The sequence below is a fragment of the Vipera berus genome (assembly GCF_964194415.1).
Source record: "Vipera berus genome assembly, chromosome: 2".
Taxonomy (NCBI): Eukaryota; Metazoa; Chordata; class Lepidosauria; order Squamata; family Viperidae; genus Vipera; species Vipera berus.
Genome location: NC_138203.1, coordinates 235822072 through 235836565, shown reverse-complemented (window position 1 = coordinate 235836565; position 14494 = coordinate 235822072). Strand labels below are relative to the sequence as shown.

Sequence of the window (14494 nt, the reverse complement as noted above, 5' to 3'; positions counted from 1 at the left end):
GTGGCAGTGCAAGGTGTGGTGTGGTGTGTTGTGCCAGTAAGTATTGGGCCAGCCTTTGGTGCCAATCACCTGTGATGATGCATCTCAAGGCGTCCTTGGTCAATCTTACCATTCGTTCTGCAAGTCCGTTGGTCAACGGATGGAAGGGCGCGGATATTTTTTATTTTAATTCCATTTATATCTCGCCCTTCTCCGAAGACTCAGGGCGGCTTACAAGCTTAGCAGTAGCCTTCATTCTATGTATATGCCCGCTTATTAGGACTTTCGCCCCCCCAAGCGGCATTATTACAAAGTCAGCTTATTGCCCCCAACAATCTGGGTCCTCATTTTACCTACCTCGGAAGGATGGAAGGCTGAGTCAACCTTGAGCCTGGTGGGATGCGAACCTGCACTAATTGCAGGCAGCTGGTGTTACTTAAGGAGGCATTAGCCCACTGCTCCACCAAGGCTATGGTGTGCCTAATCAAGTTGGCCCTGGTGAAAGCCTGGAAATCAGTAGATGTGAATTGTGGGCCATTATCTGAGACTAACACATCAGGCAGACCATGCGTGGCAAAGAGCCCCCTCAGCACCTGTACTGTTTTGGCTGTGGTCATGCTCTTAACAGGAACTAACTCTAACCATTTTGAATAACTATCCATGACCACTAAGAAGAGTTGCCCTTGGAAGAGTCCCGCATAATCTATGTGAACTCTAGACCAAGGGGTATGCGTTGCCTCCCACTTATGCACTGGAGCATGTGGTTGCTCTGGTGATCTTTTGACACTGGTAGCAACCAACTACTTGTTCCTCAATTGCTTTGTCCAGGCCTGGCCACCACAAATACCTCCGAGCTAAAGCCTTCATTCTGACTATACCTGGGTGCCCTTCATGTAAGGCATGTAGGACCCTATCTTTTAGCTTTTCTGGAATCACAACCCTGCTTCCCCACAAAAGGCATCTTTTATGTGAAGACAACTCGTGCCTTCTCATAAACAATGCCTGAAACTCAGGGCCTGGGCTCTTTTCTTGCCATTCCAATACTACCCAAGCTAACACCCTGCTCAGGACCTTATCAGCCACTGTGCCAGCAGCAATGTCTTTAGCGGGAAGTGGGCATTCAGGGAGTTCCTGGATGGCTAAAATTTGACCCGCCGGTGCTGGGTCTGGTTCACCAACTGCTAAAGGCAACCTACTTAACCCATCTGCATGGCACATCTCCTTCCCTGGTTTGTAGACCAATTTACACGTGTAGGCAGAGAGGAATATAGACCATCTTAACATTCTTGGGGACATGATTTGTGGTGTTTGCTTGTCCGTTGTGAACAACCCCAACAAGGGTTTGTGATCAGTGAAAATGGTGAACTCTTTTCCATATAGGTAGTCATGGAAATTTTTTATGCCAGAAACTATGGCCAAGGCCTCTTTAGCAATCTGGGCGTAATTCCTCTCTGCCTTTGAGAGTGTTCTGGAATAGTAAGCAATCGGCTTTTGTTCTCCATTTTCATCCAAATGACTTAATACTGCGCCCACCCCATAAGGGGATGCATCACACGCTATGCAGATGGGCTTGTTCTCAATGAAATGTGTGACTGTTGAATTGCTGGACAGCAGTTGTTTAAGGTTCCTGAAACTGTTATCATGGATCGTTGACCCAATTCCAAGGGGCTTTCTTATCCAGTAATCTGTGTAATGGCTCTGCAATAGCTGCCCTGTGGGGCAAAAATGCATGATAAAAGTTAAGTAGCCCCAGGAAAGCTTGAAGTTCTGCCTTGTTCTTTGGAGTAGGAGCCATCTTAATTGCCCTTATCTTGGAGTCGGTGGGGTGAATGCCCTGTGCATCAATCCTGAATCCCAGGAACTCCGTGGATGCTACTCCTATACTGCACTTTTCCCTCTTAGGTTTGAGCCCAGCAGAATGAAATCTGCCTAACACAGCCTGCAGCGTATCTGCTAAAACTTCTTCTGACTCTCCTGCAATTAAAATATCATCAAAATACGGGCACACCCCAGGAATACCTTTCAGCGTCTTTTCCATCACTTCTTGAAGGATTCCAGGAGCCACAGAGATGCCAAACTGTAAGCGGTTCACTCTGTGCATCACTATCGTCTGGGCATCAGCCGTTTCCTGGGTAACGGGGAGCTGCTGATACGTTTGCGCCAAATCGAGTTTAGCAAAGATGGCGCCAGACTGTATTGCCGAGAGGTCGTGCTTCACCGTTGGAACTGGGTATGCATGCAGATTTAAGGCCTGGTTTACCATGGCCTTGTAATCTGCGCATATTCTAATTTCACCGTTAGATTTTAAGGGAGTTACAATGGGGGTTTCCCAGTCTCCCCCTTCCACGGGCTCCTAAACCCCCTGCCTAACTAACTTTTCCAGTTCGCTCTCAATCTTGTGTTTGAGAGCGAACGGAACTCTCCTCGCTTTAATTCGCACTGGCAGGACATCGGGTTTTAAATTAAACTTGATGGGGGGGCCTGTGTACTTGCCCCATTTACCATCGAATACGTCTGCAATTTTTTTGTAGACGGATTCGAGACTCCTGGCCTGGATGGTATTAACTCTCCCCAGCCAAATGCCCAGGGCATTGAACCAGTCCAGCCCTACTAAGCTAGCCCTCTTGACCCTGGAACCCCTTATAACTGACTAACAAGGTGGCCTTTCCCCTTAATTTAATTGGGGCCTGTTGAAAATCTGCTAATTGAATTTTGGTGGGTTTTAAGGGAATCCGCTGCCTGCTCTGGCCACGGATCGATTGAAACGTTTCATAAGATGTTATTGAGACAGAAGATTCCGAATCAATTTCCATCCTGCAAGGAATTCCTTGCAAGCGGACCTCTATTTTTAATTTTTGGCTTGAGCAGCTGGTTGATTTCGGAGTGGGACACCACTTCCCCACTCCCCACAATTGTTTGTTCCGGGGGCCAAGGGGGCTCAGCACCTGAGAATGGCAGTGTTTCTGTACCTGATGGTGATGCATCGAGCTCATTCAGACTGTCCCGGTTGTGGTTGCGGCAGACTGCTTGAATGTACTCGGTTTTACCACAAGAACGGCATTTCGCGCTGCGGAACTTGCAGGTCGCCCTTGAATGGCTACCCCCGCAGCTGGCACACTTTTGTTCAGGGCTGTAGCTTGGGTACTTTGAATATTTTTTGGCTCTCCGTGGTTTCTTCTGGCTTCCTCCAATGTCGCACCGAATTTGGGTCTTCTCAAGTTTTTGTAAGATTGCATCGATCTCCATTTCTTCTTCGGGTTCCTTGCTTCCGCCGTCCGCAACGCTCTCCTGCTGCTAGGTCAGAGAGAGTTCCTGCAGCTGGTCACCTTGTGGGCCATTATTTCATCTATGAACTCTTGCAGGTTTATGGTTGGTTTGGCGACCATCTTTTGCTGCAGCCGCTCATCCCTTAACCCGAATACAATTCAGTCGCGAATCCGGTCTTCCAGGTCAGGGAACTTGCACATGCAGGCGGCTTGTTGCACCGCCGCGACGAATTCAGTCGTAGATTCCCCTGGAAGCTGGTTCCGCTGAACAAACTGCAGCCGCCAAAAAAGCTCAGACCTCTTTGGCATGAAATGGGTGTTCAGTTTGCGGGTGAGGTCGGCGTACGATACGGTTGTGACGGCTGCTGGGTTGAACAAACTGACGGCTATATTGTAGATGGCTGGCCCGCTGAGACACAACAAAGCCGCTGCCTTCATGCGGTCTTCAGTTATTTGGTTGACCAGCAGGTAGCCTTCGATTTGACCCAAGTGCGATGCCCAGCGCTCTGGGTAGCAGACGTCGAACTTGCGGATGTGCCCAAGTTTAGACATGCTGCTGTCGGTCCTTGATGCTGCCTCAGCAGGAATTTTCTGAAAGTTTTCTCTTTCCCCTTTTCCTGGTAATTCTGCTAGTAGTTCAGCTTGGGTAAGCAGCATCCCATCCTCGTCGCCACTGTAAAGTAGTGGGTTCAGGACCACGTGGAGACAGCAGACAAAGGGTTCATACAAACAGCCTTTATTGAGTTCAAGACGAAGACAAAGGATGGAGCTCCCCGGAGCCCCTTAAGTACCTTGCCAGATTTACTTAAAACCAATCTCAACATCGGACTTTCCTGCCATACACTGGCTAGCCAATCCGGACGCTTGACTGGCACCACCTGGTGTTGTCAGTGACCATGCCGTCATTGAACAACCCCACTATATACACAACAGCGACGTATTGCAACTTTTTTTCCACTGCCGGCAATGGGGTGGGTGCGGTTTCGCCATGACGCATTGGCCCGCGGGCTAGCAGTTTGACACCCCTGATCTATAGCTATTGGTGCATCCTAAGAATACTCTGCTAAAATTTGGTAGAAAATGGCTGATTTCTGGCAATGCAATTTTTCTCCAAGTTTTTCAACGTACAAGGATCGTAAGTATGAATGGGAGTATTTGTTATTTATCTAGCCTCCCCAAGGAACTGGAACTTTGGGCCCTGCCCACATTTGTGATTTTCATTCACAATCAAAAGATCTTCTGTAGCCTGTAGCATTGGAAAGCTGAATTGTGGCTCCCAACCCAGAAGTTCATTTTTGGCTTTCATCTTGCCCATTTCCTTTCCTTTCCCTTTCTTTTCAATGCAAAAATGTATTCCAATGCTATATTCATCCTTCCCTTTAAGAGCACCTGAGAATCTCAGAAAATGGGGAAACTCACTCTTAAAATGAATATGGCCCTTAATTGGTATAGAAACATTTTAACCAATATGAATAAGGGGACATACAACACAATCTATTGTCTTTCTGTCTGTCTGGTCAGTTTCTGTACCTATCTGTCTGAAAAAGAACAAACTCTTGGCTTATTTATGGTTTGGGAAAATTATGAGAACAACAATCCATGTAAAGTCCATTAGAGCATCAGAGAACCCCCAAAACATTTTGTCTTTTACCTCTCTCATATACTGTACATAAAAACATACATTCGTATCACATCATTCCTTTTTTTGGAAAAATAAGAAGCCTGTATTTTTCCACTTGCGTTTCTAGAAATTCCAGGCTCATAGCTCTTCAATATTGGAAATAAGCCTTGGGAATGGTGTGTACATCTGTAATTTCACATTAGAACTAGCAACTGTGCAGTTTACATTTAGGTGGGCAGCTATTTACAAATAACTCCAATAACGTAGCCACTGCTTCTGTGAAAATAAAAGAAAAAAGGAAGCAAAAAAGGGAAAGGAGAGGAAGCAGAAAAGGCTATAATAAAAAACCCTCCTGGCACCAGTATTAATTGTTAGACTTCAGAATCCTAACCCAAAATAAACAGCGTCTGCTGCTCTATAGGAGGCCAAGGCTCCGTGAGGAAGGATAGTGTGCTTACCATGGAGTGCCCCAGAAGAAACACAGGAACACCTGGATGATCCTTCTTCATAAGATCTATGTGCTGCAAGCTGTCTCTGACAAACACATGAAAGTCGGACACAACCATACGGTCTCCTTCACTTTGCCCATGGCCAACTGTAGAAGGAGAAAAGGAAAAGTGACCTGCCATATCAAAAGTACCGGTAGTTCATATTTTGCTCTTCTCAGACTTACTGCTAAGCTTGTAAGCCGCCCTGAGTCTTCGGAGAAGGGCGGGATATAAATGGAATTAAAATAAAAAATAAATAAAAATACATATGAAACCCAACCCAGACACAAACATTATATTCTGTTACAGTTTTTCTCCCACATGGCACCGTTGAGATATGTGCAGGGCCTATTAGAACCGAAATCCAACACATTTGGCAGTCACCAAATTAAGAAAAACTATACTCCATTTACAATGTGCTGTTGTTTTTAACCATTTAGTTGTGCCTGATTCTTGGTGACTCTCTATGCTACCCCTGTCAAGCACAGCTTCTTTCAGTTGTTTTATATTCAACTTTGCATCAAATTTGATGTTATCAAGCCACTGATAATATTACCTAATTTGGGTAATGAAACGTCTGCAAGAAAACGAGCAAGCTCAGACAGCACTAAGGATCCCTCAGTGTTATTCTTTGCTTGCCCCTTCTTCTTGGTCCAGTAACCGTTCCTAACATCATTGCTTTCTTCAATGAATTTGCACGCATAAGATGGCCAAAGTAAATCAGACCTAGCCTTATGATTTTAGCTTCCAGGGATATGTCTGGTTTTATATCATTTAACACTTCTCTGTTAATTACTCTAGCTTTCCATGGTATACGCAGTAGGTTTCGCCAGCACCACAGTTCAGAGGCGTCAATACGTCTTCGATCAGCCATCCTTAGTGTCCATACATAAGGAAGACTAGCCTGCTTTTTGTATTTATCAATATCTCTGCTTTTCCAGATTTTATTTATGTTAACCATTGTGGTGTATCCTAAATATATCTTAGTAGAACTGCCACCGTGAACAATTTTGGATCCAAGGAAGATAAATTCTTGAACTAATCCAATTTCAGCAATACAGTGTTGAATACAACACTATATTGTAATGCAACAATATACTGTAATGCAACAATGTGCTGTACATTATATTAAACTGATTCTGGTATCAGTCACCTCCAAGAGTAAGAACAATAGCATTATGTCTTCCTGGTTTACATAAGGCTTAACCCACCTCAAAACTTCACTTAAACTGAGGTGGGCAACCTGTGATCCTGCACTCCAGTATGCCTCCATCCCAACACCCACAGCAAAATGAATGACATTTGATAGTGTGCTTTAGGAGCATTTTTTTTTGGTTTTGAGGTAATGGTTTACCTCATACAGATTTTCCTGTATGATTCCTACACTTAAACCTCCTCCAAAAATACTAAAAAGAAATTTGGTCACAACCATTCTAATGAAGTACAAAAATTAAATGGCCTGCAGAAAATGCAGGCAGGCAGGGAGCTGCTATTTGTACTTCATAGTAGGGCTCTGTGGGAGAAAGTAGTGGGAGCAAGTTATGACTTTCCTGGTCAACCTTCCCATTGGCTTTCGCCTTGTGAGAAGTCAGCAGGAAAGGCCACAAATGGTGATCTCGTGACTGTGGAATGCTGCAACTGTTGTAAGTGTAAGCTGGTTGCTGACTGCCCATATTATAATCATATGATCCTGTGATGATCAGAACTTTGAGGACTGGGCATAAGTATTGTTCATTCAACACTGTTATAACTTTGAATGATTACTAAAAAAGTGATCATAACCTAAGGACTATCTGTAGTCTGGTTGTTAATTTCAAATGCACGTTTAGTTTAACTTTATGATAGCCAATGCAAATAACATCATTTATATGCAAAGGCCTCTCAAGCCACAAGAGCAATGCGAACAGGGGGAGCCCCAAACTGTACATCACCTTTGTCTGGGGAACGTTAACCTGTTGAGAATGAAAGGTAACACCAAGTCATGGAAGTAGAACTTCCATGTTCCACAACTGAGATTGCCTGAGACTATAAATGATCATAATCCCTACATAGTTGGGGCTCCTTAAGAGGCTTCCAGTGTGGCCTGGTTTTATAACACTCATATGAGGAAATAAGGGTAGAATTCTAAACTTTTGAGAAATAAAAGATGGTGTTATGTTCACTGAATAAGAAATGATTGCAGGCTATGGGACTAATACTTACACAGTTAAAAGCAGAAAAATAATTATTACCTCCCTCCTTATCCATTTCCAGGAAAGGATTGTTTATTTCATATGCTAGTGAAATTCATCATAATTATCCCTCATAAAATAGAACTAAAGAACAGCAATAGGCACTGATGATCAGCTGATCTGACAAGATGGCCCACTGCCATATTATTGAACCAAAATTATAACTCTGTAATCATTGCAGCTTTGATTCTTAAAAGAAAAAAATGCTGACTAGTCAAGCTCAAGAGCAGAGGGTTGGGGTAAAGAAATGCAGAGATTTCTGACATTACTCAGCTGCACATTTTCTTGCCCTTTAATCCAGATTTCTGTGCTGTAAATGTTTCTTCGATACTGATATTCTGATTTGGTCCACCCAACATGATTTGCAATTGTATCAATGTTGAAAGCAGCATGTTGGTTAGGCTAGGAATTATGACTGAGTTAGTGGCTTACTGAGTTAAGAATAATATGGGAACTAGGCTTTTAGTTGAATGCAACATTCCCATCCTGGCGGTGATTAATGCTTCCTTCCGCAGCACTTTAATGAGACTATGGTCCGCATTCTTCTCAAGAAGCCATTGCTGGGTTCCACCCTGTTGGATAATTTCCAACCTGACTCCAATTTTTCCTTTTTGAAGAAGGTGGTTGAGAAGCTGGTTGCAAGGCATCTCGAGGTTTCTGGATGAAACTGATTATCTAGACCCCTACCAATCAGGATTCAGGACTGGATATGAGACAGAAACGGCATTGGTCATGGTTTTTGATGATCTTTGGTGTCATCGGGATGAGGGTAGTGCATCCATCCTTACTCTACTTGACCTCTCAGTGGCTTTCGATACCATTGACCATGGTATTCTTCAGAAGCCTTCAGAAGCCTTCAAAGGCTTCAATTCTTTGGCGCTCAGCCTTTTTTATGGTCCAACTTTCACTGCCATACATTGCAACTGGGAAGACCATAGCCTTGACTATACGCACTTTTGTTGTATTAGTACCACTTTATAAAACCCTAGTGAGACCACACTGTGAATACTGCAACCAATTTTGGTCACCATACTACAGAAAAGATGTTGAAACCTTGGAAAAAGTTCAAAGAAGAGCAACTAAGATGATCCAAGGCCTGGAGACTAAAACATGAAGAACAGTTGCAGGACTTAGGTTTGGCTAGTCTAAATAAAAGAAGAAATAGGGTGACATGATAGCAATATTCCAGTACTGAGAGGCTGCCACAAAGAAGAGGGGGTCAAATTATTCTCCAAAGCACCAGAGGGCAAGACACAAAACAATGGTTGGAAACTAATCAAAGAAAGAAGCAACCTGGAATTAAGGAGAAAGTTCCTAACAGTGAGGACAATTAACCAGTGGAATAGCTTGCCTTCAGAAATCGTGGGTGCTCCATCACTGGATGTTTTTAAGAAGAGATTGGACAATCACTTATCTGAGATGGTATAGGTTCACCTGCTTGAACGGGGGGCTGGACTAGAAGATCTCCAAGGTCCCTTTCAGCTCTATTCTATTCTAAAGAAATGTAGGTGGATAAGAAACAAATACATAAAACTGGTCTAATTATAATAGCATCAAAAGAGATGTAAACTCTGAAGTTGCTGATGACTTTTTCTCAAATTTAAATAGCTGTCAGAAGCTTAGGATCAGAAGGTACTCACGAATCCAGCAAAATCAGAGCAATTTAATTTGGATTCTTTTCTTTCCAAATATGTTTATGTGGAATTAACAAAAATTGAGCTCAGTAAGTACAAACTAATTTCCTTAAGTCTAAACATGTACAGATTGGGCTAGTAGTGATAATATAAACCAGCCTTCTCTAATATGATGCCTAGCAGATGTGTTCAGAAAACAGCTTCCAGCCATTCTGGAGTTTGTAGCCCCAAATAAATCAAGAGGGCATCAGCTTGAGAAAGACTAGCATAAATAAATGACAAAACGTTTAAAATTTCCACTTAAAGCTCCTTTATTATTGAGTCCTGTGAAAGTAGGTTTTCCCATATGCTTTAAAAAAATATTTTAAGTGCTATTATGTTTGTTTTTATATCTCTAACAATCATCTATGGATGAGTTGCTTCTTCATATTACTTTACATATGGCCCCAGTTAAGCTGTAATGTGGTTGATGGGTTTCTGTGTGTGAATCCGTCCATTATGTGTGAATTGGGCTATGTTCAAGAAAAACTAAAAATCTTTAAGATTGTTATTCTTTCATACTTTTAGTTGCCAAATCTCAAGTAAACCAAACAATGTATATTCATGGATAAACTAAGCTAAGTAGATTTGATTATTTCCAATCAAATAATGGAAAACCAACAGCAGCTTTCCATAGTTAAAAAGTAGAACAATGAGTACAGCAGAATGAAGGGCTGGCAAGTTAATTGGCTGTTTGTAATTCCTTTCCAGATAAGGGCACTTCATACAGTCGCTACTAACAATAAGACTGCAAAACGACAGTGTGGTGTGTTTCGAGATCTGGGAAATGAGGGAATAACTTTTTTTTTTTGCTCAAACCACAGTCAGTGCCTTAAGACAGGACACTGGGTTTTCATATTTCCTTTTCTAATTGCCTTTGCAAATTGCTTGTTAACTGCTTTTCAACTATTAGGAACTTTTGAATCAACAGGTGTTACAGCACCAGGTGAATCTCCTTCAATTGTTAGAGAAAGAAGTTTTGAATACATGTTTAAGGCTTTTTAAAATATATATATATATACCCCCTCTGGCAGTTTAAAAAAGAGGAACAAACAGCCACCACCACATGCTTCTCCCAGAAGAAGGAAGCTGAAGCCACCAGCCTGATGATGACGGATGGGGGTCCAAATGGATTTGAAATAAGATTTTGGAATTAATTATAAGAATTCTTCCCAAGGAAAAATGCTTTTGTTTTAATTCTCTTTAAAAAAGGAATGAGAGTTTAGACATTAGAGAGAACCAGAATGAACTAAATATTAAAATTAAAAGAGAAAAACACTTAAATTTGACTTACTAATACAGAAGGGAGCAAAACATTTTAACATTGAGCATACTGAAGGAAATTTTTGAACAATGGATAATTTTAAGAATGTCTACCACTAGAGACAGTGTTTAAAAGGTGTTATCGAAGAGGAACAAATTTTATTGGACAGGCTGAGATTGATGTGCAAGTTGATTTAAAAAAATAGGCTGCAAGAATGCTATGGAAAAAGATCCTTTGTATTATTTTATTTTTTAATTTTGTATTAGTTTTACCTTTTTAGTTGTAATTTTTAATAAAGTTACTGCAAAAAAATGAACAGCTTTGCAGTGACATACTGAGGCTACAAAAACCAAGAATATACTGCAATTCCTTACAAGTTTGGAAATGTGTGGCATATAAATACAGAATGTAAATAAATATACATTGGTATATTTGTGCAGGTACCTTGTCTAAATAAAAAAAATTTATAACAATTCTATTCTTTCCCTGCAAGAGCAACAGGATCAATGTTCATTCTGACATGATCAAGAAAAGGAAGGAAGTCAAGTTCAATACATTCTCACCTCCTTCATGTAATGGCAAGATGTAAATAAGGCAAACTCTCCTTTAAGGTTCAACTTAATACGGCAACAACCATCAGTAATAACTGATTTTCCTTTTAATACAGAATATGAGAAAAAATAAATTTAAAAATTGTCCAGCTTTTAAGTAATCTCATTTGCTCAATTTTCTTGAAGGAGAATGTGAATACATTTTAGTGGAGGTTCTAGGGCAATTTTTCTCTCTGTGTGAAATAATTGAAAACTTTAACCTTGGCCTTTTCATTTATTTTGAATGATGCCACGAGACTGGACAAATCAAGTTAATATAGATATACTGACAATTTTTTACTATAATATATACTGTAGAGTTATAATGCAGAAAATGGAGATGGATTAAATAGCTCAATTTAGACAGAGTTGAACAAGTGAGTGAATTCACTAAGACATGAGCTTGCTAGCTGAAGTTATGTTAACTGTACAGTTAGGAAGGTCTGAAAGTTCAACCAAAAAAGGCAAGAATTTCTGAATCACTAATAGTCAGTCAATTAATCAAGATCTCCACAATGCATTTCTTAGTAGATAAAATTCACAAATAAGGCAATTCATGGCATCAACAGAGTCTAATAAGAAGATATATTTTCCTTAGTCATTATTAGAATTACATATACCCCCCAAATTCCTTTCCTGAAGCCTCTGGAAATATTTCTGATCATAATTGCAAAAAATTGAGATTAAAGCTATAGTGAAAACATTCTAAGATAAATATCAGTTTGTGTAATTTCCCCTTCTTCACTCTTGAGGTTGCCCTCCTAAATTACCATAGTGTATGAACTTGAGGACTTTCAGAGATTCATCTTCTAGAACGGCCACTCTTGGTCCTTCACAGATGGAAAGTTTTATTCTAAGCGGTAAAGAGTTCAAACATCACTTCTGATTTAATATAATGGAATTATCATACAGAAAATTACATAAAATGAGGGGAGGCTGCAAACATTTAATAATAAACAATTCTATCAAAGAATGTCAATTCTAAAAAAGTTAACGCACAGAAATTGGACAAATTCACAGAGAATGGAAATAAGACTTCTGTATAATGTCCATGGGGTCGGGATGGGTCGGACATGACTTCACAACTAATAACAACAAATAATGTCCATGTTCAGAACTTCCTAACAGTGAGTACAGTTAACCAGTGGAGCAGCTTGCCTCCAGAAATCATGGGTGCTTCATCACTGGAGGTTTTTAAGAAGAGGCTGGACAGTCACTTGTCTGAGATGGTATAGGTTCTCCTGCTTGAGCAGGGCTAGAAGACCTTCAAGGTCCCTTACAGCTTCTATTCTATTCTATTCTGTTCTGTTCTGTTCTATTCCTATTCTAATAGGTAGTATACCTTTGCATGCAGATGCAGTCTTGGGGGTGTCTGAAAGCATAGTGAACTATGTGCAATTTTGATACCATCAAGTAGGATTCTTCTCATGCATATATTCACTATATAATTTTAATCATTATCCAGACCACAGATACAGAGAACATGTTATTTTCATTATTTTCCAACGCAAATAAATTGCTGCGGAAGGTTGTTAGTAATAATAGCAGTTGTAACAATATATGAATAAACTAAAAAATGGATTCTACCAAGTCAAAATTGTTTGAAGAGGAAAGGAACATCTAGACTACAACTAAAGGAAAACTACAAACCAGAAATCCGCTCAGAGCTGCCTGAACCATGAATTGGGCAGTAAATAGTATCTTGCTCAATAGTAGTAACTGTGAGAGGGGTCTCGGAGTCCTAGGTCCACTAGTCCTAGGTCACTTCAATATGAGCCAGCAGTGTGCTGTAGCTGCCAAAAAAGCCAACACAGTGCTAGGCTGCATTAACAGAGGGATAGAATCAAGATCGGGTGAAGTACTAATACCACTTTACAATGCCTTGGTAAGGCCACACCTGGAATACTGCATCCAGTTTTGGTCACCACAATGTAAAAAAGATGTTGAGACTCTAGAAAGGGTACAGAGAAGGGCAACAAAGATGATTGGGGAATTGGAGGATAAAACATATAGGGAACAGTTGCTGGAATTGGGTATGTGTAGTTTAAAGAAGAGAAGGGTGAGGGGTGACATGATAGCAGTGTTCCAGTATCTCAGGGGCTGCCACAAAGAAGAGGGAGTCAAGCTATTCTCCAAAGCACCTGAAAGCAGAACAAGAAGCAACGGATGGAAACTAGTCAAGGAGAGAAGCAACCTGGAACTAAGGAGAAACTTCCTGACAGTTAGAACAATTAACCAGTGGAACAACCTGCCTCCAGAAGCGGTGAATGCTCCAACACTGGAAGTTTTTAAGAGGAGACTGGACAGCCATTTGCCTGAAATGACATAGGGTTTCCTGCCTGAGCAGGGGGTTGGACTAGATGACCTCCAAGGACCTGAAACTGAGGAAGACCTATGCCACCTATAAGGGTAAGAAGGGATTATTATTATTATTATTATTATTATTATTATTATTATTATTATTATTATTATTATTATTATTATTATTATTATTATTTAAATTCAATAAATAAAACTTCAGTCCAATCTATTAGGCAGAAAACAAGCTCTTCTGCCCTATATCTTTTGTCATATACTGTAAATGTTTATGTCAAATTTAAATAGAGGAGTAAAATGCATATGGGAAGTGTAACCTTTCTTTCTGATGACCTGGGAACCATTCAAAGTATTTGGTTAATGAATGGTTTGGATAAACAAGAGAGTTTAGTGATTCCTTAGGAGCATGTTAAAATTGACTATTAGGAAGACATACACAATGATGGTGAATTAAGCTTAACTGAAGTTCACAAAAAGGGGGGGGGGAAGGAAACCTACTCACAGTTTTTAAATATTTTGGCTCAGAAATTGCTCTAACCAATTGCAAAATTCCAAGCAGAGAGATTCAAAATCAAGAAAGAATTTTTATGGGAGGAGCGTAGCTTGTAGGTGAGATTGTACAAACAAAACACACGGTAATGTAACTACTTAGTAGCAACATGACTACTTCAATTGTCGAATCCAAGCTGGATTAAGTGTCGAAGATGGGGCATATTCCCATGACCTGAAGAAAGTCGAGGTTTCAATTCCTCTGAACATCTAAACCCAATATCACTCTTACAGAACCCAGGATGCATGCCAAATAGAAACAAACACAAGGACACATGTGTTTATCAATCTGTTAAACACTGAAGTTGGAGACCTTAAAAAATCTTTTCTTTTTTTTAAAGTTTTATCTACTGCTTTCCAGTCTAACAAATGCTGAAGGCTGTGTATGTAAAAAAGGAAACATGCCTATCATTAAAAAAATACACACATCCATACTAAGCTCTATGAACGGATATACCAGATGCCAAGAATCCACTCAAGCTGGCACTAGTAATTTAGCTTGCATCCTTAAAGAATT

The 14494-nt window shown here is 40.6% G+C and overlaps 1 protein-coding gene across 1 annotated transcript in view; it reads right to left on the bottom strand.

Annotated features, from left to right (window-relative positions):
- The window catches only part of MGLL (monoglyceride lipase), a 114442-nt gene that overhangs the window by 25880 nt on the left and 74068 nt on the right, over window positions 1–14494 (bottom strand). Inside the window, exon 4 of the mRNA XM_081317742.1 lies at window positions 5325–5461. Coding sequence (XP_081173868.1) covers window positions 5325–5461 — 137 coding nt within the window. The remainder of the gene's footprint in view (window positions 1–5324; window positions 5462–14494) is intronic.